Raw genomic sequence first — 26247 nt, 5'->3', positions numbered from 1 at the left:
ATCTATCCATACTCTATGTCCATCTATGCATACTCTATATCCATCTATTCGTACTCTATGTCTATCTATCCATACTCTATGTCCATGTCACATTATTTAGCTCCCAATTATAAGTAAGAACATGCAATATTTGGCTTTCTGTTTCTGAGTTAAGATAATGGCCTCCAGTTTCATCCATGTTGCTGCAAAGGACATGATTTCATTCTTTTTCATGGCTGGGTAGTATTCCATGGGGTGTGTGTGTGTGTGTGTGTGTGTGTGTGTGTACCTACATACCACATTTATGTCCACCATTGATAGACACTTAGGTTGATTCCATATCTTTGCTATTGTGAATAGTCTGAGTTGATAAATTAAGTCACACGTGCCCTTTAATGACCACAGTCATTGAAATTTGCATGTTTTATTGGGTGCAGGCCTTACCAAAAAACCAAACAAACAAAAACAAAAACAAGCCTTGAGAGGCGATCTTTTAGATACTAGTCAAAAATTAAAAACAACTTTTGGGGTGGAGGAGGAGTCCTACTCTAGTGAAGTCTTAATAGGCTCTAGGTCACCGTCATCTTCAGACTCTCTGATATAGAACATGTTTCCCTGCCTGCCATCTCCCCAAACACACAAAACATATAATCAGTCACTCCCATATTTGTGTCCTCAAAGCAGTGTTCTTATGACCATGAGCACGTTTTCTCCCACTGTTCATCCACGCATAGGAGTGAACATGTGAGTTTTTTGCCTTCTCAGAACGTTCCCCCTTTATCCTCTCCTTGTGCACACAGACTGGCCTCCATTTAGAAGAGGGGCTCAGTCAAGGGCCACAACTTCCTGCAGACTGTGGGATCTACCATTCAAGACTGCTGAGAGGAGTAAGCTGAGATCTGAGAACTGTGCCAAGGTGGAAGTTATGACCTTGATAAGAATAACACAAAAGCCGGATTGAAATCAGTTCAGGAGACCCTGGGAAGAGGAAGTGGAGGTGCTGAGTGTGGCTAAGCCCTGAGCAGGTCAGTTGAGGACTAGCTGCGAGGAAAAGCTTGGCCTTCTCTAAGGATTGTCATGTTTTCTCTTGTTCATGGATAAGATTTCAGAATAAAATATGATCCCCTTTTCTATTTGGGCACCAAAGAACCATGTTTGTAGTTTGATAATATAAAGGTGAAGGCCTTGTGACCTACTTACCTACTTCCCAACTTCCCAGTTTCCCTCCTTGGTCCTGATCTCCTTCTCTAATTTATATTCTCCTTGAACTTGATTTCTTTGCAGGGGGTAAGGAGGGGAATACAAAGTGCCATTTTGTCATCTGTGGTCTTGGTGGTTGTTTTTTTTTTTTTTTTTTTTTAGTAGAGACGGGGTTTCACCGTGTTAGCCAGGATGGTCTCGATCTCCTGACCTCGTGATCCGCCCATCTTGGCCTCCCAAAGTGCTGGGATTACAGGCTTGAGCCACCGTGCCCGGCCGGTCTTGGTTGTTAATTGCCTCATAGCCTTCATGGAACAAGTGCAACTGAAGGCTCTAATGCACAATGTGAAGGTCCTCCTCCATCTCGCCAGACAACTCCTGGACTAGGTCCTGGTTCAGGATGGGTTTGTGCAGTTGCTCCTGACAGGGGCAAGGACCGAATTTTTTTTTTTTTTTTTTTTTGAGATGGAGTCTCGCTCTGTCGCCCAGGCTGGAGTGCAGTGGGCAGATCTCAGCCCCCTGCAAGCTCTGCCTCCTGGGTTTATGCCATTCTCCTGCCTCAGCCTCCTGAGTAGCTGGGACTACAGGTGCCTGCCACCTCGCCTGGCTAGTTTTTTGTATTTTTTAATAGCGACGGGGTTTCACCATGTTAGCCAGGATGATCTTGATCTCCTGACCTCGTGATCCGCCGATCTCGGCCTCCCAAAGTGCTGGGATTACAGGCTTGAGCCACCGCGCCCGGCCAGGACCAAATTTTAAGATGCTGGGTGAGGAGGGTGAGGCTGGAGAGTAAGAGCAGGTAAAAAGGGACTGTGCACACCCCACTTGGAGCTGCAGGACTGCTTTCCCTCTCTTGATGGGCCAGGCTATGGCCATCCCCTGCAGCTTGGGAAGTTACTGTCCTTGCACCTGCCCCTTTGGATTTCCTCTCCCCCTCCTGCCTTTGACCGTTCTCATCCTCTCCAGACACCTGACTCCAAGCTCATCTTTCTAAAGCTGCTCTGTCTGGTTAATTTCACCCCCTCCCCCAGTTTTATTCTCTGCCCCCATCAAATTAGGCATTGACCATCTACTCTGCTAATTTGTTGTCCTTGATACCTGACTTATTTTCAAGTTGTTGCAGGGGAACCGACGTGAGGGAAAAAGCTGGAAGGTGTTGTTAACGCTGTAGAAATTACATGTGACTATGAAGGCCAAAAGTATTTCGAGAAAGCATCCCATACACTTGTAACCTAGCAGCAGTGGGATGCTGGGATGCTGCAGGAGCTGGGATCGAAGGCTGTGGATTGGGCTGGCAGAGGGCCAGTGGCTGTGGTGAGAAGGCACACCAGACCCCAGGGGTGGACAAGTTGTCAGGTGACCTGGATTCCAGTTCACACGCAGCTGCTTCACTGCCTTTGATCCTCACTTGCCTTAGCTGAACTCTAGGCAGTGCCTGCCACTTTTTCACTCTTTATATCCAATCCAGACCCAAGCCATGTCAATTCTTCCTCCTGAATGCTGCTCAGTATGTCCATCGTTCATCACCACCACCACCATCTTCATCTAGCCTTGTTTCTCACCTCGAATACTATAATTACTTCCTCCTTGGTAGAGAGCAGGGCAAACTAGTGCCCAAAGGCCAAATCCCACAAGCTGCCTGTGTTTGTAAATAAAGCTTTATTAGCACACAGCCACACTCATTCATTTACAGATTGCCTGTGGCTGTTTTTGTGCTGCAATGGCAGAGTTGAGTAATTGCAACAGAAATCCTACAGCATACAAAGCTGGAAATGTTTACTATCTTACCCTTGCAGAAGAGGTCTGCAGGCCCCTGGTGTAGAGGAAAAACTTATTTGTATAATTATTCTGACTCTTCTTTTCTGAACTCTAATTCCCATTATATTTTAATAGATTTTCGTGTGTGTGTGTGTGTGTGTGTGTGTGTGTGTGTGTGTCGTAAACAAATCTGTCGTCTCCATTTCTTGATTATAATTCTTACTTTGGATTTTTGTTTTACTGAATTGCTCAGACCTTCAGAACAATGTTTGAGAATGGAGAGCTGAAATTCCAAACTGGACCCCCACTTCCACTGAGACCCCCTCCTATTCATTTTCCATGCAAAAATTGGTAGAACAATCTTGTCAAAATGTGCATCTGAACACACTGCCCACTGTTTAAAATCCTTCAGTGACTTTCCATGGCTCTCGAAACAAATATACAAATCCTTACCTTGGCCACCAAGCCCCCTTGGGAGCTGGGCCTTTTCTGTCTCTCCAGCCTCATCTTTCACTGTCCTTCCTTGCCTCGGCATGTCCTGTCCACTCCTACCTTTCTTCAGTTCCTTACGTGAATGACATTACCTCTTGCCACAGTGCCTTTGCACATACTACTTCCTCTACTTGATACGGTCTTTCCCTGCCTCTTTGGTGGGCAAGTTCCTCTCACTTACCCTTCCAGTTTCAGCATCACTTCCACAGGGAAGCCTTCCCCAATCCCTTAGGTCAGATCCCACTGTCTTCGCCCAGAGCTACTGATGTGTTGCTTCGTGGCACTTGCTGTAATCGCAATATCGCACTTCTTGGTGTGAATTTTTGTATCACATCTTTGTTTCCTCATTAGAAAATGAACACTTGCCCAACCTCAACATCTAATTTGACCTTTCTAAACATTAACATTATAACCACAAACAAATAGATAGGTTCTGGGACACTAAGGAAAAGTCAACTTTTAAAAAGTCCAAAAAAAAAAAAAAAAATCATTCAGGGGAAAAAAATAAGTTAGAGTGAGAATAAAGAATAAATTAGAAATGTGGAAGAAGAAAGACAAGCATTTCAAGAAATGACCTTCCGGCTTCTGAGTTGTACTGAGTGGCTTGATGTCATTAGCAAGATGAACGTATTGATTTTCTCTTATTTGTATAGTAAACAAATGGAAATCTAAGCATTTTACCACTCACAGTACATTGTTTCCTGTAGTTATAAATATATTGTCTTCTTTCTTAGCCTGGGCAGCCACATGAGGGAGGGGGGTCTTAAACCATGCCCTTAACCCTTGGGTGTCTGGCTCGAAGGCCCATTTTCTTCTCCTCTCTGGTGGCTAGGAGCAACAGGTAGAAGGGAGGGCTAGAACACACTCAACAGGTCACAGTGACAAACATTTCTTTCAGGGAGATTATCACGAGCAAATGCCCAGAAACTGGCTGCAAATTCTGCCTAGTGTCTGCGGAAACATCTTGGTTCATGTCTTTATGAGTAGGGCCCGTGGACCATGCAAGGTCTGCAGAATCTGCTTATGTGGGCTCCAGAGGAAGTGTATAGAGGGAGCGTAAAATGAGCCTGGCTTTGAATTAGAATTAGAATTAGAATTTGAATCAGCCCAGGCCAGCATCTTATACATAATGGGTCCTTCCCTTAAATGGGTATTTGTAGTACTTACTGAAGGAAAAGAAGAAAGGAAGATGACTGGGGAGAAATAATGAAAGGAAGAAAGGGTAGATAAAGAGGAAGGGAAAGAATGAGGAGGAAGGAAAATAAGAAAGAAAGTGTATAAGTTAGTTTTTTCCACGTAACAAAACAGCCCAAAACTTAGCCACTTAAAGCAACAACCATTTTAATTAGTTCACAATTTTTGAGGCCACAATTTTGGCAGGGCTCAGCAAGATGGTTCTTCTGCTGGTCTCAGTTGGGCTCACTCATGCATCTGCTGTCAGCTGCCAGTCTACCAGATGACCCTTTGCCTGGGGGTTGGCCAGCACTTGTATGGAGCAATGCGTGACCAGGCATGTGTCTTTCATCATCTGGCCAGCTAGCTCAGGCTGGTTTCCACTCTAACGTGGTGGCTTGACCCTTAAAGAGCAGCAAGAGAGAGCAAATTCCATGCTCAAGCACTTTTCACACTTCTGGTTGTATCACATTTGCTACATTCAAGGGGTGAAGCAACAGACTCCACCTTTTGATAGGAGGAGCTGCAAAATCACATTGCATGGATTTTGCAATGTGATTTTAGATAGGCAAAATGGATAGGCAAACTAGAATAGGAAGAGTTTGGTTTTTATTTTATTTTTATTTAACTTTTATTTTAAGTTCAAGTATACGTGTGCAGGTTTGTTATATGGGTAAACTTGTGTCATGGGGATTTGTTGTGCATATTATTTCATCACCCAGGTATTAAACCTAGTACCCACTAGTTGTTTTTCCTGATCCTCTCCCTCCTTCCACCCTCCACCCTAGGAAGAGTTTATGAGCAGCTTTGCAATCAGCCACAAAAGGGAGGGGCTAGAAACTTCTCTTGCTGGCAAAGTTGGCAGAGATACAGCAATTTTGAGGTGGAGTTTGAGGGCCTCAAATTGAATTTTTAAAATGTTATTAATAAATCACTAAATTCCTATCTTCCACAGTTTTTCTGTCAAATAGGGCTAGATAATGTAACTTCTTAATCATTTCCAGTGAGAATAATAACTTTATGGGCAAGGGTTTCCTCATCTTTTATTTCCTGGAGTTAAGATTTAGTACATCTCATGTGGCAGATATATATGGAAATAGAAAAAATTTAATGCACCAGCCTTAATTTATAGCCCAAGTGTCCAATATACAACAAAGGCTTACTAAACAAAGGAAACATTTATGTGTGTTGTTTTCTTACTACTTGGTGAGACCCATCCTACATGAACAATTGTTCTTTCCTTATCTGTGTGGCTTTTGGTCATATTTTCTCTCATCATTGAAAATACAATATCAGGCCAGGTGTGGTGGCTCACACCTGTAATCCCAGGACTTTGGGAGGCAGAGGCAGAAGGATTGCTTGAGCCCAGGAGTTGGAGACCAGCCTGGGCAACATAGTGAAACCCATCAAGTAGCTGGGTGTAGTGGCATGTGTCTGTAGTCCCAGCTACTCAGGAGGCTGAGGCGATGGCATTACTTGAGCCTGGGATATTGAGACTGCAGTAATTGCGCCACTGCACTTAAGCCTGAGCAACAGAGGAGACCCAGTCTCAAGGAAAAAACAAACAAACAAACAAAAAACAAAAAAGAAAAGAAAATATCAAAACATAGTTTAAATAGAGGGAAGTGGTCAGTGCTTTTTGCTACCCAGTAGAAAGAGAAGTTCAGAGTTAATTAGAAAATATCAGTCATCTCAATTGAGATTGATTTAAGTTGTGATGATCTAAATTCAATTTTCCTGTGAAATGTTTTCATATTAATGGAAGAAAGCTCACTCTGGTGAACTTTGTCTGAATATAGCTTAATGTCAGACTTGCATTTAAAAAATCAAGTATATAAGTGTTCTTTTTGTGAAATAGTAAACTAAAGTTTTTGTAAAAAAATTGGTAAATTCTTGCCTATGCAAATATGAAAGTGAGAATTGTTTATACCCTAAGGAAGGTTATGTCCCATTTTGGAATGCCTTAGTTCTGTCATCTTGGGTAGAGAGTTGGTGGTTGCCTCACCCAGACCATTGGGACTGGAGGTCTGAGAGTCATTTGAAGGTGAGGCTCTCACCATGTGGTCTTTGATACTCTCTTCTCCAGCTCTGGGCAGAGGTGACCAGCAACATTCTAGCCCACAGAATATACGTGGCAAGCCTCAAGCTAGGTAAGGGAAGGGAAGGAAAAGGGGGACACTGTAGGGTGAAGGAGAGTAGAAGAGAAAAGAGGGAGAGAAGACTGGAGGGAAGGGAAGAGAGAAAAGAAAGCTTCTCATGCTGCAGGAAAATAAAGCGTGGTAGCAATGGCTGCAAGAGGTCCACTGATGACTTCTCCTGGCTGCTTCTTTCCACCTCAGCATGCAGCCCCTCCAGACTGATGACCAGGAGTAATCTTTTGAGATGTTTCACAAAGCAATTCCGAAAGCTCTGTTAGTCACTTCTACAATTTAACAAGGATGGACACAGGACACTGTCCTTCCACTTTAAACTCTTTGGCTGTGCCTTGGTTTCAGCCATTTCCTCTCTTTGGAATACTCTCGCCCATGTCTTCATATAAAGGGAGTTGTGCCCTTTAGGCTGCAGCCTGATGATTACTTCCTAGATGAGATTTTCCTGGATCCATTTCCCCACACTGGGTTAGGTGTCCTTCCTCGGTGCTCCCATAACTGCCCGCAGCTGATGCCAAAGCCTGGCATTCTGGATTCAGGCTCGCCAGTCCCCTTGGCTATGAGCCTTTGTGCAGGGCACAACCTGCACAACCATACAGAGTGGCCTTGTTTTTTGGCACATAGTAGGCACCCAGTTAAATGTTTGTTGAATGAATGATCATTAGTTTTCCAGAGCCATCTTACAATTTAACTCCTCTTGAGTGGTGGCATCCAGAACTGAACAAACCAGTCTGTGCAGGTCAGGGTCCTATTAGTCAGGGTCTGATCAGTACCGGGGCCACCACAAGGTTTTAGAACCACTCTTGTTTGTTCCTCGATGGCAATACCTACCATTCTAAAACCAAGAATGTGCATATCCCCAACCTTCTCCTGTATATAACTTTGCCTTCCCCATCATCTCCATTTGTGCAATTTGTTTTTCCTACTAGTGTGAAGAAAGTCCTCTTTCCTTCTTTCTGGCCCCATCCCAATGTATCAAGGCCTCTTTGTCCTCTGGTCATTTATTCCATGGTGTCGGTGTCAGTGTCATCGCCAGGAACTTTGAGGCAGTCTGTGCCTGTCGGTCTGGGTCACTAATGAATCATTAGGTTCCTAATGAAGTGCTGAACCCTCCAGGATGCTGCATGTCACAGTTCTGTTTTGATTGGTTTTGGTTTTTTTGGTTGGTCTTTCCTTGGAGGGCAGTGGGACAACTGCCTAGGGCTGCTGTTACCTGTGCTCTTTCCCCAGTGGGTTGCAGATTATCCCTAGGATGTGTGGGTGCCGTGGCCAGGCGCCCAGGATGGGAGTTTTGACTCTTGGACACAACCTCCCTGAGAGTGGCCCTAAACTGGAGCAGGGCTTTTAAGTACACCCGGAGGTCGTTTCCTTCCCACCCAAACCACTTGTAAAGTCTGCCTGCCTTTTTTTAAATTTATTTTTTGGGTCACGCTGGTATTACCCTGGGTTTTAGCCAGTTTGATAAATAGAGGAAGTTGGGTGGCTTCCCAGCCTCCCTGATGTCATGGTTTGGGGCAGTCTGCAACTGTGGGAGGTTTCATGAATCCTAGCAAGTGGTGAGTTTGCTGTTCTTCTCTGCAAAATTTCTCCGTTCCGTGCCATGTCTTACATAAGTTGATATGGTTCCTTTTGTGACTTGCCCTTTCCCTTCAGTGATGTAAGAACCCCAAACATTGGCAGTCACTATGTTTTGTCACTGAAGTGCTAGTGCTCATCAGATCCTCATTCCTGTTATGCTTCTCTAGGAGATAAAGGCTGATGGGTGTGTGGTGGCCACAGGAGCAAGCAGGGGTCTGTGGACTGAAGGATGGGCCATTCTTTAATGAATTTGAGGCCTCGGTATTCGTCAGGCATTTTTGCATCGTTGCTCTTGCCATTCTTTTCCACAACTTGCTGAAGTGAGTTCCTGCTCCCTGGCTGGGAAGCTGGTTTCTTGGCCCTGAAACCAGAAGTCGTTGTGTTCCCAGTTGGGCCTTTCTAACTGAGGTTGAGCAGGCGGAGGGGAGATGACGTCGAGCTGAGCAAGTGATGGCTTTCCCTCCCATTCCCTACCCCCTGAGCTTGATGGAGAAGCTCTGTTCGGCCCTCCTTCTGTTCTGCTTTTCTTCACTAGAAGAAATCTACTTAATTGTGTAAGTACTATGTGAAGACATGCTTGTGTTCTATGGAGTAGCAATTTGCCTTCATCCTTTCCCTCCTCACACTCCTGGGTTATTGGTGGGTTTCCTTCCAGGCTATTTTGTATGTATCCACCCTTGTCACTGTATTAATAAGGATAGGCCACGTGCAGTGGCTCACGTCTGTAATCTCAGCACTTTGGGAGGTCAAGGCGGGAGGACTGCTTGAGTCCAGGAGTTTGAGACCAGCCTGGGCAACATGGTGAGACCCCATCTCTACAAAATAACTAGCAAATTAGCCGAGCATGGTTGCACATGACTGTAGTCTTAGCTACCCGGGAGACTGAGGTGGGAGGATCACTTGAACTCAAGAGTGGGAGGCTGCAGTGAGCTGTGATCGAGCCACTGCACTTCAGCCTGGGTGACAGGGCAAGACCCCATTTCCAATAAAAAAAAATAAGCATACACATATAACTTTGATTGTGTCTTAACAAGTCCTCATATATATTATTCAGAAACCTGTTTTTTTCTCCTGCCTTATTTGCATTGACAATCTCTATATGTTAATACATCTAAATAAACTTCACTTTTAAATGTTGCATAATATTCCAAAACACAGATGTACCTTTGTTTAACTCTTCATCTACTAATGGAAACTTAGGCTCCCCCCACCACACACACAGCTGCAATGACAGTATTTGTATATGTATTTTTGTATCTGTGTCAGTATTTCTGTGGGGACAGTCTCTGGAATTTGAATTTCTGTATCAAAAAGCATGCACATTTAAAATTTTAAAACATAGCTAAATTACTCTCTCAAAGTTTATGTTTCCACCAATGGTGTATGCAGGTGTTTATTTCCTCACATGCTCTCCAGTTTTGGATATTACTAGGCTTTTCAATTTTTTCATCCACTGGGAAAAACAAATGTCATGTTGCTTGTCCTACTTTTCTACCTGTAAGTATTCCAAGGGAGCAGACAGAGCCTCCTGTTGTTCATTAATAAACTGGATTCCAAAGAACCATTAAGTGTGCTTTATTATGGTTGTCAATAAGGTTTTGGAAGAGGTAGTGTGCTTGGGTTGGGAAATTTCATCAAAATATTATCAGAAATCCCTATGTAGAAAATTCTCATTTTCACAAATGTTAAATGAACTTCTTTTGATACTCAAGTCACAATCAATTTCTTTCTTTCTTTGATTATTGAAATGTTTTTCAGTTGTTAATCCTACATTTAGTCCACATTCAGCATTGGGACATGTGTTTGCAATTGTTCATCGTAGGACAGGACAACATGGTTGGCCTTCATTTTTGTCTTTTAAGTTCTGGGGTACGTGTGCAGGATGTGCAGGTTTGTTACAAAGGTGAATGTGTGCCATGGTGATTTGCTGTACCTATCAACCCATCACCTAGGTATTAAGCCCAGCATGCATTAGCTATTCTTCCTGATTCTCTACCCACCCCCTCCCCGACAGGCCCCGGTGTGTGTGGTTCCCCTCCATGTGTCTGTGTGTTCACATTGCTCAGCTTCCGCTTATAAGTGAGAATATGTGGTGTTTGGTTTTCTGTTCCTGCATTAGTTTGCTGAGGATGATGGCTTCCAGCTCCATCCATGTCCCTGCAAAGGACATGATCTCATTCCTTTTTATGGCTGCATAGTATTCCATGGTGTATATGCACCACATTTTCTTTATCCAGTCTATCATTGATGGGCATTTAGGTAGATCCCATGTCTTTGCTATCGTGAATAGTGCTGCAGTAAACATATGTGTGCATGTGTCTTTATAACAGAATGATTTATATTCCTTTGGGTATATACCCAGTAATGGGATTGCTGGGCACTGAACTGCTATTATAATAGTCTGTTGAGAGATGCCAGCAGTAGGTCAATTGGTTCCAAAATGACCTTAGAGATCGTTTCTTATCACAGATCTTCATTTGAAAGTCATTATGTCCTATTTCTCATGAGAAGACACCATTACATGAAGCGACTGTTATCTTCAAGCTAATAGCTGGACCAATGTTTTGGTTCAGAAGTGAGGCATGTTGGAATATTCTAAAAGATACAAGTCAGGTTGTCAGCAGTGCTCTCTGTCTTGGGTAGATACCCCATTCTTTCCCCAGCATGCATCTGCATTTTCCCTCATGTCATTGCAAATATCCCCATGTTCCCCTTTCAACTCTGAGCCAAACTTAGTAATTAACCAAGAGTTAGCCCTTTAGTGGAGAAAGAATTCTGCCTCTGGCACAAGAGACCTAAATGCCCCAATCCTTGATATCAAGGAGTTTAGGTTCTAGGGAAGTGAAGTCACAAACACACAAAGAAATATCTACCCAAGCAGGGTCTCTAGAAGAGACCACCCCACCCCAGGTCTGGTCCAATCACTTCGTTGTCCAGTGCCCTGTGATACTGTTAATGAAGACTTCAGCTGAACAGTAATTCATGCCACAAAAACAATAACAAGGCTGGGCGTGGTGGCTCACACCTGTAATCCCAGCACTTTGGGAGGCTGAGGTGGGCGAATCACCTGAGGTCAGAAGTTCAAGACCAGCCTGGCCAACATGGTGAAACCTTGTCTCTACTAAAAATGAAAAAAAAAAAAAATTAGCCAGGTGTGGTAACGTGTGCCTGTAATGCCAGCTACTCAGGAGGCTGAGGCAGGAGAATCGCTTGAACCTGGGAGGCGGAGGTTACAGTGAGCCGAGATCATGCCACTGCACTCCAGCCTGGGTGACAGAGCGAGACTCCGTCTCAAAACAAAACAAAACAAAACAAAAAACATTAACAAGATCAGTCCCCAAACTGGCTTTGGGCTTGTGCTTCCAGTTTTTATATAAGTTCCTCAAAAGCAGGGTTTACATCCATTTTTTCTGTAACTCCACTGCCAAGTTCAAGCTGTGACGTGCAGTAAGGAACCCACGGGGCCTTGACTGATGAGCTCACTGCAGTATTGAAGTATTATGCAGTCAAGAAAGTCTACTTTCCACTGGCCTAATTTTGCTTTTTTTATTATTATTATTTTTCATTTTCAGGTGTGCACAGAGGTTCTCCACCTTTTTTTCTGAACTCGCAGTCAGGTGAGTGATGCTATTTCTACGAGATAATGTTGTAGAAATGAGGAACATGTTGGCTTGGGTTTTTTTTTTTCTTTCCTGTTTTCCCTCCTTCATTGCAAATTCCCATCCCTATATCAACTTTATTCTTTTTTGTTTGTTTTGTTTTGTTTTTAACTCCTCACTCCCATTTGGAGCTCTCTTTCCTTCAGACACTTTCTTTTCCTTGGGGATTCTATTGGTGACCTGTTTCTTCTTGGTAACCCAATTGCTTTTGAATGGGCGTTCAGAAACGGGTACCGATTTTGAAGTTACATGGTGCAATCAAAGCTGGGGAAAGATAATGATCATTTACGTGGAATTATTTGGGATTCTGTTTCACTATTTTCCCCTTTCCTGCTCCCTGGACATGTGTCCCTTGGCTCTAACAGCTTTTGTCATGTTTTGAAATCGACCAAGGAAGTGTTTGTTCTCTCTCTGACCTAAGTGCTGTGCAAATGCAACTGTCAAAGGATCCTTCCAACCAGATTTCTGCCCATGACCCTCTTCTAGATAGAAATTCTGAAGCCACTACTTTCACGCTTTCTATTTCTCTCTCTCTTTTTTTTTTTTTTTTTTTTTTTTTTTGAGACAGGGTCTCCCTCTGTCACCCAGGTTGGAGCGCAGTGGTGCAGTCACAGCTCACTGCAGTCTTGACCTCCCAGGCTCAAGTGATCCTCCCACCTCAGCCTCCTGAGTAGCTGGGACCACAGGTACATGCAACCATGCCTGGCTAATTTTTTATTTTTTGTAGAGACAGGATCTCCCTATGCTGCCAGACAGGTCTCAAACTCCTGGCCTCAATCCATCCTCCTGCTTCAGCCTCCCAAAGTGCTGGGATTACAGGCCTGAGCCACTGTACCCAGCCTAGTTCTTTTGAGACTCATAAATAGTGGTTATTTCTGGGAATTCATTGACATAAATTATCAAAATTTTGTAAACAATGTAAATACCATAATGAATACAAATTAGAATGATCCTATTATAACTTACATGATAAATAACACATCGTTATTATAATAGATACTAGTAAGTTATTGCTATAAATAAGGTTACAACACCTGAGCAGGTCGCACAGCCAGTAAATGGCCCAGCTGGGACCTGAAACAGGAATTGGTATGGTGTGATGACAAAACTAAGGAAGGGCACAGAATCCTGGTGGGGGGTGGGCCCTGGTGGGTAAGGCGGGGTTGGTTTCCTGAGTCCCTCGCTTCCTCTCCCGCATGGTTTCCTAGATGACCACTAACCATGTGCTTTTGCCCTATCCCTGCCCCAGCCCTGCAGTGCAGATCAATGCCCCAGGAAGCTTTTAAGAAGAGTCTCTTATTTCTCTCCTCTACATATTGATAGAATTATTTTGCAGTAGTAGATTGTGGACCAAATCAATGAAAAAATATTTGTCAAGTGCCTGCTGTGGATGTGGGGGTGAGGTGGAGACCAAGCCTATATAGGAGAGGCTATTGTGTTCTGCTTCCTTGTTTTTGTTTTTAGGCCAAGTCGAGTCTGATGAGCCATTGAACAGAAAGTATCTTTTGTTTGTTGTTTTAAAAAAATCACTATTTATTTGGCCATGCCAATGACCAATGAATCTGAGTAGTGGCTATTAAGCTCTCGGGGGCAGGAAAGGTATCTGCCTTGTTTTTTGCAGTATCTCGAGTCCCTGGCATAGAATCTTGCTTGTAACAGAACTTCAATAAATATTTGTCAACTAGTTGAATGAACGTCAATTATTTTGGAAATAATTCCAAAATCTGTTTACATTTAGGACTGGAGTGTATTATAAACTTATCTTCTTTAGCTGGGGGTGGTGGCGTGTGCCTGTAGTCCCAGCTGTTTGGGAGCCTGAGGCAGGAAGATCTCTTGAGCCTGGCAGGTGGAGGTTGCAGTGAGCCAAGATTGCACCACTGCACTCCAGCCTGGGTGACAGAGCAAAACCCTGTCACAAAAAAAGCAAGCAAACAACAACCAAACAACAACAAAACAAAAGCTTGTCTTCTAATTATGCTTGTAATCGTAGCTAACACTTCTTGACTAAACTAAGACTTTCATTATATTACCTCATTTAATCCCCACAGAACCCTGTGAAATAGGTCTTAGCATTACTTCCATGTCTTCAGATGAAGAATTTTAAACTCCAGAGAGGTTAAGGAACAGCCCAAGTTTACACTGTAAGTGGTAGAGCTTAGATGTGAAGGCTCTACCATGCATGTTCCCGAATCCTATGCTATTCTGCTCATTTGTGTGTTAAACATACTGCAAGCACTGGGGGAAGACCCTGAAGAGTGAGGGGAGAGAGATGAAGTAGGCTTTCACCTTGCCTTGGATAATTCACACATGGCTAATCAAGAGTATGGTAGATCAGAGGTATGAGAGAGTGGAGAAATTTGGAGATGAGCAAGGGAGCCAAAAAACAGAACACCCCTCAGCCGGGCGCGGTGGCTCACGTCTATAATCCCAGCACTTTGGGAGGCCAAGGTGGGTGGATCACCTGAGGTCAGGAGTTCGAGACCAGCCTGGCCAACAGGGTAAAACCCTGTCTCTTCTAAAAATACAAAAATTAGCCAGGCGTGGTGGCAGGCACCTGTAATCCCAGCTATTCAGGAGGCTGAGGCAGAAGAATCACGTGAACCCGGGAGGTGGAGGTTGCGGTGAGCCGAGATCACGCCATTGTATTCCAGCCTGGGTGACAAGAGTGAAACTCCGTCTCAAAAAAAAAACAAAACAAAAACCAAACCAAACAAAAAAACGCAACACCCCTCACCAGGCTTGGTGAGTGTATGTTTACATTAAGTGCACAATTTAGTTCTAATCTTGCACGTCTGATATTGATTCACTTGTTTTATTGCATAAAGCTTCCTTTTTCTGCATCAGAAAGCACTTACCGCTTATTAAGAAAATCATTTTTGCACTGTAAAGACCAAATAAATCATTTCCTTCCATTTGATTCTAGAGATGTGAATATTTCACACTGCGATGAGGCTGTATGGCTCAGCATTGACTTGACTTTGTGCTCTGACAAACAACATACAAGGCTGCTGTTTTAGAGTTCCTATTCAGCACTCACCAGTTAACCTAGTTTCTGTCATCTTTAGGACATGGTTGTTTTTGGCATATGGGATGTTGTTTCTCTTACTACAGTAATACTGGTTTTAGTTCTTGGTGACCTTATCTTCAAAAAATTTTGTTGCTGAAGTTCAGAACAGTTCCTTTTGTCCAATATTTATTCAAACTACCTCAATTTACAAGATTTGAAATTGCTGCTAGACATTTCTGTGAGCATCTTGGAGAAATCTGAAAACAGTCTCATTTGATTTATATAATGGGTAGAAATCTAAGGACTCTCCTTGTCTGGTTTTGGCATTGGGGTTATGATAGCCTTGTAAAAGTGAGTTCAGATGTGCTCTTTTTCTTTAGTTTCTGTGCGATTGGAACTCTTATTCCGTAAATGTTTGATAGAATCATCAGTGAAGCCATCTGGGCCTGGAGTTTTCTTTGTGGGACATTTTGAGACTTTTAAGGGTTATACCTACTATTCATGTTTATCATTTCTACTTGATTCCTTCTTGGTAATTGGTATTTTTTTCTAGAAATGTGTCCCTTTCTATCTAGAGTTTCAAAATTATTGAAGAAAGTTGTCCCTAAGAGCCTTTTATATTTATTATGTTTATAGCATTTACAGGTGTGTTGCTTTTTCTATACCTCCTATTAGCTACTTCCTCACTCCCTGCCTCTCTCTTTTTCTCCCCTTTCTCCCTCCCCTCCCTCTGTCTCTTGATTTTGCCAGAATTGTCTTTTCAAAGAGCAACGTTGGCTTTGTTAATCTTTATGTCTTTTTTCTGTCTTTATTATATGCTTCTTTTTTTTCTTTTCATTACCTTCCTTCTTCTTCTTTGGGTTTGTTTTGCTGTACTTTTTCACACTTCTTAAGGATCTTAATTCATTAATTTTAAGCCTTTCTCTTTTTCTAATTTGTATGTTTAAAATATAATTTTCACTCTCTCTTTAGCTGCATCCTATGTGTTTTATATATAGCGTTTTTATTATTGATCAAGTCAAATATTTTCTTTATTCTTCTTTTTTCTTTCTGAGACAAGGTCTTGCTCTGTTGCCCAGCCTGCAGTGCACTGGTGTGATCATGGTTCACTACAGCCTCTACCTCCTTGTCTCAGGCTATCCTCTTGCCTCAGACTCCCATGCAGCTGGGACCACAGGTGCATACCACCATGCCCGGCTAATTTTTTGATTTATTTGTAGAGATGGGGGGGCGGTCCCACTTTGTTGCCCAGGCTCGAACTCCTGGGCTCAGGTGATCCTTCTGCCTCAGCCTCCCCAAGTGCTGGGATTACAGGTGTGAGGCACCATGCCTGGCGAATATTTTCAAATAAACATTGTGACTTATTTGACCCATGGGTTATTTGTTAAATAACAAATCTAACTTTTTGTTATTACAACTTAATTGTGTTGTGGTCAAAGAACATGCTGCTTTCCTGTTTTCCAATTCTTTAAAAAGCTTTTGAGACTTTTTTGATGATCTGGATGGTTTCACAGACATTCCATGTGCACTTGAAAAGATTATGTACGCTGCAGTTGTTGAATGGGGGCTTCTAGGTACGGTCCTCGTGTTGTTGGTTAAATGTGTCATTCAAATATTCTATATCCTTAATGACTTTCTTGTTTAATTTTTACCAGTTGCTGATAGAGATCTCTCATAATGATTGTGAATTTGTTCTATTTCTCCTTATATTCCGTCAATGCTGTTTGGTGTATTTTGAGGCTACAGTAGTTGCGTTCACATGTACATTTCTTCAGTCTTCAATTCAGAATTGAATCTTTTATGAATGAACGGTTTTATTTCTAGGTAAAGTATTTTGCTTTAAAGTATAATTTGTCTGATATTAGTATAAACACTTTAGTTTTCTTTTGATTAGCTTGGGCATAGCATATCTTTTCCATCTCTTTACTTTCAAACTTTCTGAATCATTAGGTTCTATTTGTGTCCTTGTGAATAGCATATAATTGGAGTTTGTTTTTTTTTTCAGTCTGATAATCTTTGTCTTTTAATGGAATCATTGAGTCCGTTTATATTACATGAATCATTTTATCTGCATTTTTTTTTCTTTTTTTCTGAGACGGAGTTTCACTCTTGTTGTCCAGGGCTGGAGTGCAGTGGTGCAATCTCGGGTCACTGCAACCTCTGCCTCCTGGGTTCAAGCAATTCTCCTGCCTCAGCCTCCCAAGTATCTGGGATTACAGGCACCTGACACCATGCCTGGCTAATTTTTTGTATTTTTTTTTTAGTAGAGATGGGGTTTCATCATGTTGGTCAGGCTGGTCTCAAACTCCTGACCTCAGGTGATCCACCCGCCTTGGCCTCCCGAAGTGCTGGGATTACAGGCGTGAGCCACTGCACCAGCCTGCATTTGTTTTTAAATCTTTATCATTTTCTATTTTTCCTAACCATTCTTTGTTGCTGTTTCTCCTCTTTCTTGCCTTTTTTCCAGAGTGACTGAATATGTTAAAAACTGTTTTCCTCCTCCACTAGTTAGGAAGTTATATGTCCCTTTTCTGTTCTTTAGTTACTAAAGAAATTACAACCTGTTGTAGAAATTACAACATGTCTACTCAGCTTTTCAATGTGCAAAGAAAATCAATACCTTTAGCTTCCTCTAGTATAATTCAAGGACCTTGGAAGACTTTAATTTTTGAATTTCATTTTATCATCTCCTTAGTTATATTACATATAATACATATATTATTTCCTATGTTTGTATATATGAGGTAGTTGCTGTATGTTTTTATCATGTTTCACTAATCCCTACAAGATGTTATTGTTTTATATAGTAGTTTTGTTTTGTTTCAAGACAGAGTCTCCCTCTATCACCCAGGCTGGAGTGCAGTGGCACGATCTTGGCTCACTGCAACCTCCGCCTCCCAGGTTCAAGCAATTCTCCTGCCTCAGCCTCCCAAGATGCTAGGATCACAGGTGCCCGCCATCACATCTGGCTAATTTAGGTATTTTTAGTAGAGATGGGGTTTCACCATGTTGGCCAGGCTGGTCTTGAACTCCTGAGCTCAAGTGATCTGCCCATCTCAGCCTCTCAAAGTGCTGGGATTACAGGCGTGAGCCACCATGACTGGCACTGTTTTATATAGTAAAAGTTCATTTGGATTTGCCAATAGAGAGTACTACCCCTAGTTCTGGGCAACTGGGGCCTCTGGCCTGTGACTTGTGATTTAGAGTCCCCTCTCTGGCCCCTCTCTAGCTCCACCCCTCTCCAAATGGCAAGAAGTCTGTGGCATCAAGAAGTCATGCCTACCCGGAGCCTCCCTCCCTCTTCCCCTCACCCTTGCTTCTAGAACATACTCTGGGAATCCAGGACCCTGGAATTCCCAATCCAAACATTCTGTGCCAATTTCCAGGACCTGGGCACTCCCCTTCCCTATTGCAAGCCATACTGCAGGTGTACGTACTCCCAGATCCAAGGGATGACCAAGGGGTACATGCGTGAAGGAGAGGGGGTTAGGGGTATGCAGGCTGTGGTGATCACGTGCGTGTGCACAAAGCCTCTTACAGCTTGGAATGAAGCCTTAGGGGAAGAATAAGGGCAAAGCCTTCTTTTAAACTCTTGAACTGTATCTTAGAAATGTTAGCCATGGGCCTGGCCACAAACCCACCACTTCCTTTGTTCCTCATTCCTCCTTGCATCTCAGATCTTATGTCTTTTGCCTGAATACATGTCTTAGGATTGATTTCAATAATGATTTGCAGGGAGGAACAACATCACAGTTTCTGTTTGTCTGGAAATATCTTCATCTTGCCCTCATTCTTCAAAGATATTTTCCCTGAGAGCAGAATTCTGAGTCGGCAGTTTCTTTCCGGCACCCTGCAGACAGACTTCCACTATTTCCGGCTTCCATTGTTGCTTCTGAGAAGATACCTGTCAGTCTAACAGTGGCTTCTTAACAGCCTTTCTCTCTCTTTTTTTTTTTTTTGAGGTGCAGTCTTGCTCTGACGCCCAGGCTGGAGTGCAGTGGTGTGATCTCAGCTCACTGCAACCTCTGCCTCCCGGGTTCAAGCGATTCTCCTGCCTCAGCCTTCCGAGTAGCTGGGATTACAGGTGGATGCCACCACACCTGGCTAATTTATGTATTTTTAGTAGAGACGGGATTCCACCTCGTTGGCAGGCTGACCTTGAACTCCTGGCCTCAAGTGATCCACCCGCCTCGGCCTCCCAAAGTGCTGGGATTACAGGCATGAGCCACCGCACCCCCAGCCTAACAGCTGCTCTTTTGAAGGTTATCTGTCTTGTTTTTCTGACAATTTTTCAGATGTTCCTGTTTTTGTTTTCTCTCATTTTCACTATGATGTATCTAGGTGTAGATCTCTTTTTATTTATTGTGATTGAGATTCTTTGGGCTTCTTAAATCTGAGGATTGGTGTTTTTCACCCATGACTAAGGAGGCACTTAGTCATTATCATTCCAAACACTGATTCTCTCCTCTTCGAATTTTGTTTAAATGTATGTTAGACATTATATTTCTTTTCTCCATGTCTCTGAACTTTTCTTTCATATGTCATATTTGAAACTCAGGTTTACCTCATTAGGCCCATACCCACAGGTATAAGTGGGCTTCATTGCTTACATTACTTACCGGGTTCCTGCTTGAGTTTCACCTTTGGCCTGGCAATTCCTTTCTATCTTGCCAGCTCTTTGATATGTTTAAGAAAATGCATGGCTGGGCACAGTGGCTCACGCCTGTAATCCCAGCACTTTGGGAGGCTGAGCCGGGTGGATCAACTGAGGTCAGGAGTTCAAGTCTAGCCTGGCCAACATGGTGAAACCCCCATCTCTACTAAAAATAGAAAAAATTTGCCAGGTGTGGTGGCAGGCGCCTGTAATCCTAGCTACTCAGGAGGCTGAGACAGGAGAATCGCTTGAACCCAGGAGGTGGAGGTTGCAGTGAGCCAAGATCATGCCATTGCTCTCCAGCCTGGGAGACAGAGCGAGACTCCACCTCAAACAAACAAACAAAAAAAAAAAAAAGAAGAAGAAGAAAGAAAATGTGCCGGGTATGGTGGCTCCCTCCTGTAATCCCAGCACTTTGGGAGGCTGAGGCCCAGGAGTTTGAGACCAGGAGTTCAATACCAGCCTAGGCAACATGGTAAAACTTCGTCTCTACAAAAAATAAAAAAATGAGCCAGGTGTGGTGGTACATGCCTGTAGTCTCAGCTACTCAGGAGGCTGAGGCAAGAGGATCAATTGAGCCCACGGGGTCGAGGCTGTAGTGAGCCATGATCATGCCACTGCACTCCAGCCTAGGTGACAGAATGAGACCCTGTCTCAAAAAATAAATAATAATAATAATAATAAAAGAAAATGCTTTTAGCATTTTATTCATAATTTTTAATTGTCTTAAGCCCAAGGTTTGATCTAACTAACCTAACCTATTTCCGGAACTCTGAAGACATTTTTTTTCCCCTGAGATATTTCCTGTATCAAAGTCATTGAGCAGTGTTCAAATAGAAATTTAATTATGCTTTTCTTACCAGTCTCCTGATTCTTTCTCTGACTTCTTTGAAAATTGAACAATCTAAATCAATTGCTTTTTCACTTTTTGTTCTTGCTTTATCCACACTGAGAACCCCTGTAGTCCTTCTTTTTTTACATTTCCCCTTGTGGTGGTCTTGTAAGCCAACATATATGACTCCGTATAAATGTCCCAAAAGCATAGAGTTTTCTAGAAGACTTAGGGAACAATCATCGTACCTCTTGTAACTCAGGTCAAAAATATTGATCATTGCCTCTATCATAGTAGCTATGGTATAATCAAAGTATGCCAGTTAACCAGAGATAACAGAGAATAACCCTCACCCAGACCTGCCCTATGGTGGTATCAAGCTATTTCTCCCTTTCTGATATTATTCTTTAATTATCCTACATCTAAAGACAGATTTATCATTTATTGTCATAACAGGTTGCACTGATGATATATATTTAAAAATATGATACTGATACTATTTAATGAAATTGAAGAGCTCTAGAATGACTTTTTAGAATGGAAGCACCATGGCATATAGTCATGTAGTTCATGCACTGTACAACTCTAGAGAGAGGTTGCCATTTACATCAGAGTTCACAACTTAAAAGGGGGCCCTGGATAAAGATGAATTGGGGGTCATCTTTAATCTAGTGTCAAGGTCTATGTTTCACTGTTTAAATGCTACCAAATAGTTTTCTTTGTAATTGTTGCTATCTTCCTAGCCATCCTTAGCACCTTAAAAATTTGCTAAGAACCAGTGGTTATTCAAATCCTCTTTGTTGATGACCTGGATAGCATTGAGCTAACCCCGATTGCACCAGAAGATGAATAGATGTTTGTGTTAGGCTATTCTTACATTGCTATAAAGAAATCCCCGAGACTGGGTCATTTATAAGAAAAGGGGTTTAATTGGCTCCTGGTTCTGCACGCTGTACAAGAAGCATAGTGACATTTGCTTCTGGGGCTCACTTATCACCAAGGGGATGGCCCAAGCTATTCATGAAGGATCCTCCATGATCCAACATCTCCCACCAGCTCACACCTCCAACATTCAACATGAGATTTGGATGGGGACACGTATCCAAACTATATCAATGTTTCAGCTGAAACAGAGAAAAATGGCTTTGATGTGCAATGACTAAAGGTTTCAAACTTCACAGATTTCCCTTTGATTAGTGATCCTAGAGACTTTATGACCTAATAGGACATTCTCAGTTTATGCAGAAGGCAGTAGAAGCTACATTATTTCAAATATCATAAAACTTCTCCAAAAACATATGTTCAGCCTTGAGAAAACGTATTCCAGATATGACAACTGAAAGCAGTCTTTTGAGTGGTGCCAGTCTGCATTAAGTTCTTGATCTATATTTTTTTTCAAGATGATTGCTGGGATCATCTTTCATTCTGGCCTTTCCTACCTGCATTTGGAAGTTGAGTAGATCCTGTCGTTAGTGAAAAGGCATAGTTTATTTTGATCAGAGGTCTCAGTTACAGCACATAGTAGTCACTCACTGTGGATGTACACTGAGTCACTGAGTACACAAATTTACCTTTGATCATGTCTTGTACACCACTTAGGTCCAGCCCTAAGAGTTAGCAAAGCTCAAGAATGAGTTTGTAGACATTTTAAAATTGTATAATAACATTTTGAACTTGATGTCTTTTACCTGATGGACTCAAAACATTTTACTTACAAGGAGACAAAGTCTCAGGAGGCTGGCATTGTGTTTTGGTAGAAAGAGTAAGGGTTCTACCAAATAGTTGAATGACCTTGACCCATCCCCTAGACTTGCAGGGGTGTCCAATCTTTTGGCTTCTCTGGGCCACATTGGAAGAAGAATTGTTGTGGGCTACACATAAAATACACTATCGCTATTGATAGCTGATGAGCTAAAAAAAAAAAAAAAATTGCAAAAGAAATATCATAATGTTTTAAGAAAGTTTAAGAATTTGTGCTGGGCCACATTCAAAAGCATCCTGGGCCACATGTGACCCGTGGGCCGCAGGTTGGACAAGCTTGCCACGATGGGCCTCTTTCATCTGTAGAATGAGGGTTCGAGGATAGGTGATTTCTGAGTTCCTTTCCAGAAATAAACCACTCTGATACTGTCTCCCTAGGCTACACTTAAATACTTGTGAATTAAATCTAAGTCAACTCCACCAGTTTCAGGTAGAGTCAAGCCTAAGGCATTTGTAGAGGAGAGCATTTTCTCTGGCACTGTAGTTCACTCAATAATGCCTCCATTTTTTTTTAAAGCAGTGCTTTTGGAGGGGGGACAAAGTTCAAAAACTTAAAAAATAGGTTAATTTTTAAACTTTTTTTTTTTTTTTTTTTTTTTTTTTTTGAGACGTAGTCTCGCTCTGTCGCCCAGGCTGGAGTGCAGTGGCCGGATCTCAGCTCACTGCAAGCTCCGCCTCCCGGGTTTACGCCATTCTCCTGCCTCAGTCTCCCGAGTAGCTGGGACTACAGGCGCCCGCCACCTCGCCCGGCTAGTTTTTTTTGTATTTTTTAGTAGAGACGGGGTTTCACCATGTTAGCCAGGATGGTCTCGATCTCTTGACCTCGTGATCCGTCCGTCTCGGCCTCCCAAAGTGCTGGGATTACAGGCTTGAGCCACCGCGCCGGGCCAATTTTTAAACTTTTTATTGAAACTTATGGCATACATATAAGTGTACAACTCAGTGAATTTTGTGAACTGAACACACCCATATAACTGGCACACATAATATTCCCGGTACCTCAGAAGCCTCCCTTGTGCCCACATCCAATATTGTTATAACTCCCTACCTTCCAAGGACAAGCCTTCTCCTGACTTCTCACCGCATCGATTAGTTTTTTCTGCTTCGGTTTCTCATGAATGGAATTATGTACAATAAGTACTCTTTTCTCTCTGGTTTCCTTGACAAACATATTTCTGAGCTGCATTGAGATTGTTTTGTATAGCTGTAGCAGACACTTAGGTCTTTCCTCCAGAGAGACATCGATACATCTTTGCACAACTGTGTTAACATCCTCATTTGAGTGACTCCTTTGGGAAGATCAATAACATGCCATTATGCCCAGAGAGAGGTTAAAAGAGGAGGGAGAAATTAGAGGCTTTTTATAATTGATCAACATATTATAGCATTAATACATAATACAATTTATTAATTTAAGATATGTAAGCTCTCTTTTGAAGGAGAAAGATTCACCTCCTGGTCTAAAACATCATCATGTCAGGTCAAGGAAAGAATCACTCTCCTAGTGCTGGTTATGAGTATTCAATTACAGAATTCTTAAAGATTGCCAGCTTTACCTTGAGATAGAAATTCCGGCTTATATATCCCCCTTCTTTCCATGCCCTCCACCCCTTAATCCCAGCACTGCCTGATCCTGCACATACTAGGTGCAAAATAGATATCTGTTGAATGAATGAATGAATGAATGACAAGTACAGCTAACATTTACAGTACATTCACAGTGCCAGCCACTGTGCAAAGATTTCTTGTTTACTCACTGCAACAGCACTATCAGGTGGGTGCTGTTATCTCAGTTTGCTAGATGGGGAAACATGACCATTGGAAATAACTTGTCCACAGTCACTCAGATATTATGTGGCCTAGCTGAGACCTTTGAACTCATGCTCTTTAGTCTTCACCACTGTGTATTCACACTCACTCTAGGACTTGCAGAGGCTGCAAGTGGTGGCTGGATTCATGAGTGCCCTTGGCTGAGAGCTCTGCTAGCTGAGGACACACAGCCTGGTTTGTCCAGCCACTTCCCTCTGGCTGTGTAGAGGAAGCCTGCCCAGTTGGCTCTCGCCACCCCCTTGCTTGTGCCTGTGCCCATGAGTGGTTCCTTTCTCAGCACCCCACGCCAGCCTCCGCTCCTAGTGCTGACCGCCCATCATGGGGTAATGTTGGCCAACTCCCAGACATGAGAGGATCAGACAGTCTTAGCATTTGCAATTCTCTCTGTGTGCTGAACTCTCCCCTAGCCCCTGCCCTACCTCCAGCACGTGCATTTCATCTAATTCACTCCTATTCAGCCCTCACATCTCATCTGGTACATATTGGCCCTCAATAAATATTTGTTGAATGAATAAATGAATGAATGGCAAATGAGGCTTTTAAATTCAATTCTGATATAAACTACTAAAATGCAAGCAATGATGATAAAATAATGTGCAACAAAAAGGAAACGCAATGTACTGATGAAACTGGATAGTTCCCTTGACTCCTTTGTGGGACTCATGAAGGATTGGCTCACTTAGCCCACAGCTCTCACCCCCTCGCGGGAGGGGGAGCACGCAGGTGAGTGGGCACAGAGGCCAGGTTGAGTGCTTCTGGACAACCAGCAGGAGCAGGACTCTGTGCGGGCCCACGGCAGCATCGACAGGTTGCCCACGACCTCCAGAGCCCCAGAGGGCATGTGTTACAGCACATTCTTTTAGCATTGCCATCTGTGGACAGTGTAAGTGTTAAACAGCTCAGTGGAGGGTCACTGTGACAGCCTCTTGCACCCGCACCCAGGTATTTGTCTGGCATGCAGGAGAAATGAAGTTGTAAGAATAGATTGGAGGGTGGCGAATGCTGAGGATTTTATTGCTGACGAAAGTGGCTCTCAGTGGGATGGGTAGCTGGAAAGGGAATGGAGTGGGAAACTTCCCCTGGAGTTTGGCCATCTGTGGCTGAACTCTTCTCCGAAGTCCCACTGTCAAGCTATCTCTCTGAAGTCAAGCTGCTCCTCTCCAACGTCCGGCTACTTCTCTTCTCTCCTTCTCTGCCACTCTGCCAGTGGGGCCTGGAGTTTTTATGGATACCGGATTAGGGGGCACGGCAGGCCAGGGTGGTTTTGGAAAAGACAACATTTGGGCAGGGAAACAGGAACGCATGTTCTCACTTTGGGCTACGGGTCCAGGCTTGAGAGTGTGGCCTTTGTCCAGGACCACCCTCTTCTACCCAATATTTCCCTGCCTCCTGTCCATATCACTTATCCTTTTGCAGTATAAAACATACAAGAGGGAAACTCCACCTCAAAAAAAAAAAAAAAAAAAAAAAAAAAAAAGCATGAATAGGAGCTGGGCATAGTGGCGCTGCCTGAGGCAGGAGGATTGCTTGAAGCCTCAGTATATACTATGATCACACCTGTGAACAGCCATTGCGCTCCAGCCTGAGCAACATAGCAAGACTCTATCTCTTTTAAAAAGTTTTTTTTTTAAGGAAAAATAACAGAGAGAATGATAGATTATTGAAAAGATTCTGTGTAGTGGTAATAATGATGTATTGTAACATTTTGCATTTTTAATTTCTTCTCTTGTTATTTTGCATGTGTTGATGTTTTCCATAAATCCACATAGGCTACCTTGCTTCTAAGTATAACATCCTACTGGGCAACCCTCCCATCATTAACATGGGTTTTGCTTGTTGTCACCAGTGCCCAACTGGCGTTTCTGATTCTCTGGAACCATAGCAATTTGAAGTGCACAGGATCACAGGTTGCCTTGGTTGAGGAATGACCTTTGAGGTATTGCTGTGTTGTGATTATGGCAGCTGTGATGATCTGTTTTCTCCTTACTTTATTCCAGGATGGTTTTCTCTGGCAGGCAGTGTGGCCGTGTTGGCAGAACTGAAGAAGTTTTACTGACATTCAAGATATTCCTTGTCATCATTTGTCTTCATGTCGTTCTGGTAACATCCCTGGAAGGTAATGTGTCTGTTTTTCATTTATTTTTCTGTTTATCTGCTTGTATGTGTGTAATTTT

The 26247-nt window shown here is 42.9% G+C and overlaps 1 protein-coding gene across 10 annotated transcripts in view; it reads left to right on the top strand.

Annotated features, from left to right (window-relative positions):
* Nucleotides 1–26247, top strand: part of ADGRG2 (adhesion G protein-coupled receptor G2) — a 138528-nt gene that overhangs the window by 28779 nt on the left and 83502 nt on the right. For 5 of the 10 annotated variants that reach the window (XM_030933799.1, XM_030933798.1, XM_030933801.1 and 2 more), the window contains exon 1: nucleotides 26072–26189. In XM_030933799.1, the coding sequence (XP_030789659.1) occupies nucleotides 26072–26189 (118 nt within the window). Of the gene's footprint in view, nucleotides 1–11902; nucleotides 11948–26070; nucleotides 26190–26247 lie in introns of those variants that run through there. The other 5 variants (XM_030933796.1, XM_030933794.1, XM_030933792.1 and 2 more) reach the window with 2 other exon arrangements.

This window comes from Rhinopithecus roxellana, chromosome 7 (genome assembly GCF_007565055.1).
Source record: "Rhinopithecus roxellana isolate Shanxi Qingling chromosome 7, ASM756505v1, whole genome shotgun sequence".
Taxonomy (NCBI): Eukaryota; Metazoa; Chordata; class Mammalia; order Primates; family Cercopithecidae; genus Rhinopithecus; species Rhinopithecus roxellana.
This window is presented reverse-complemented; position numbering and strand designations above follow the sequence as displayed.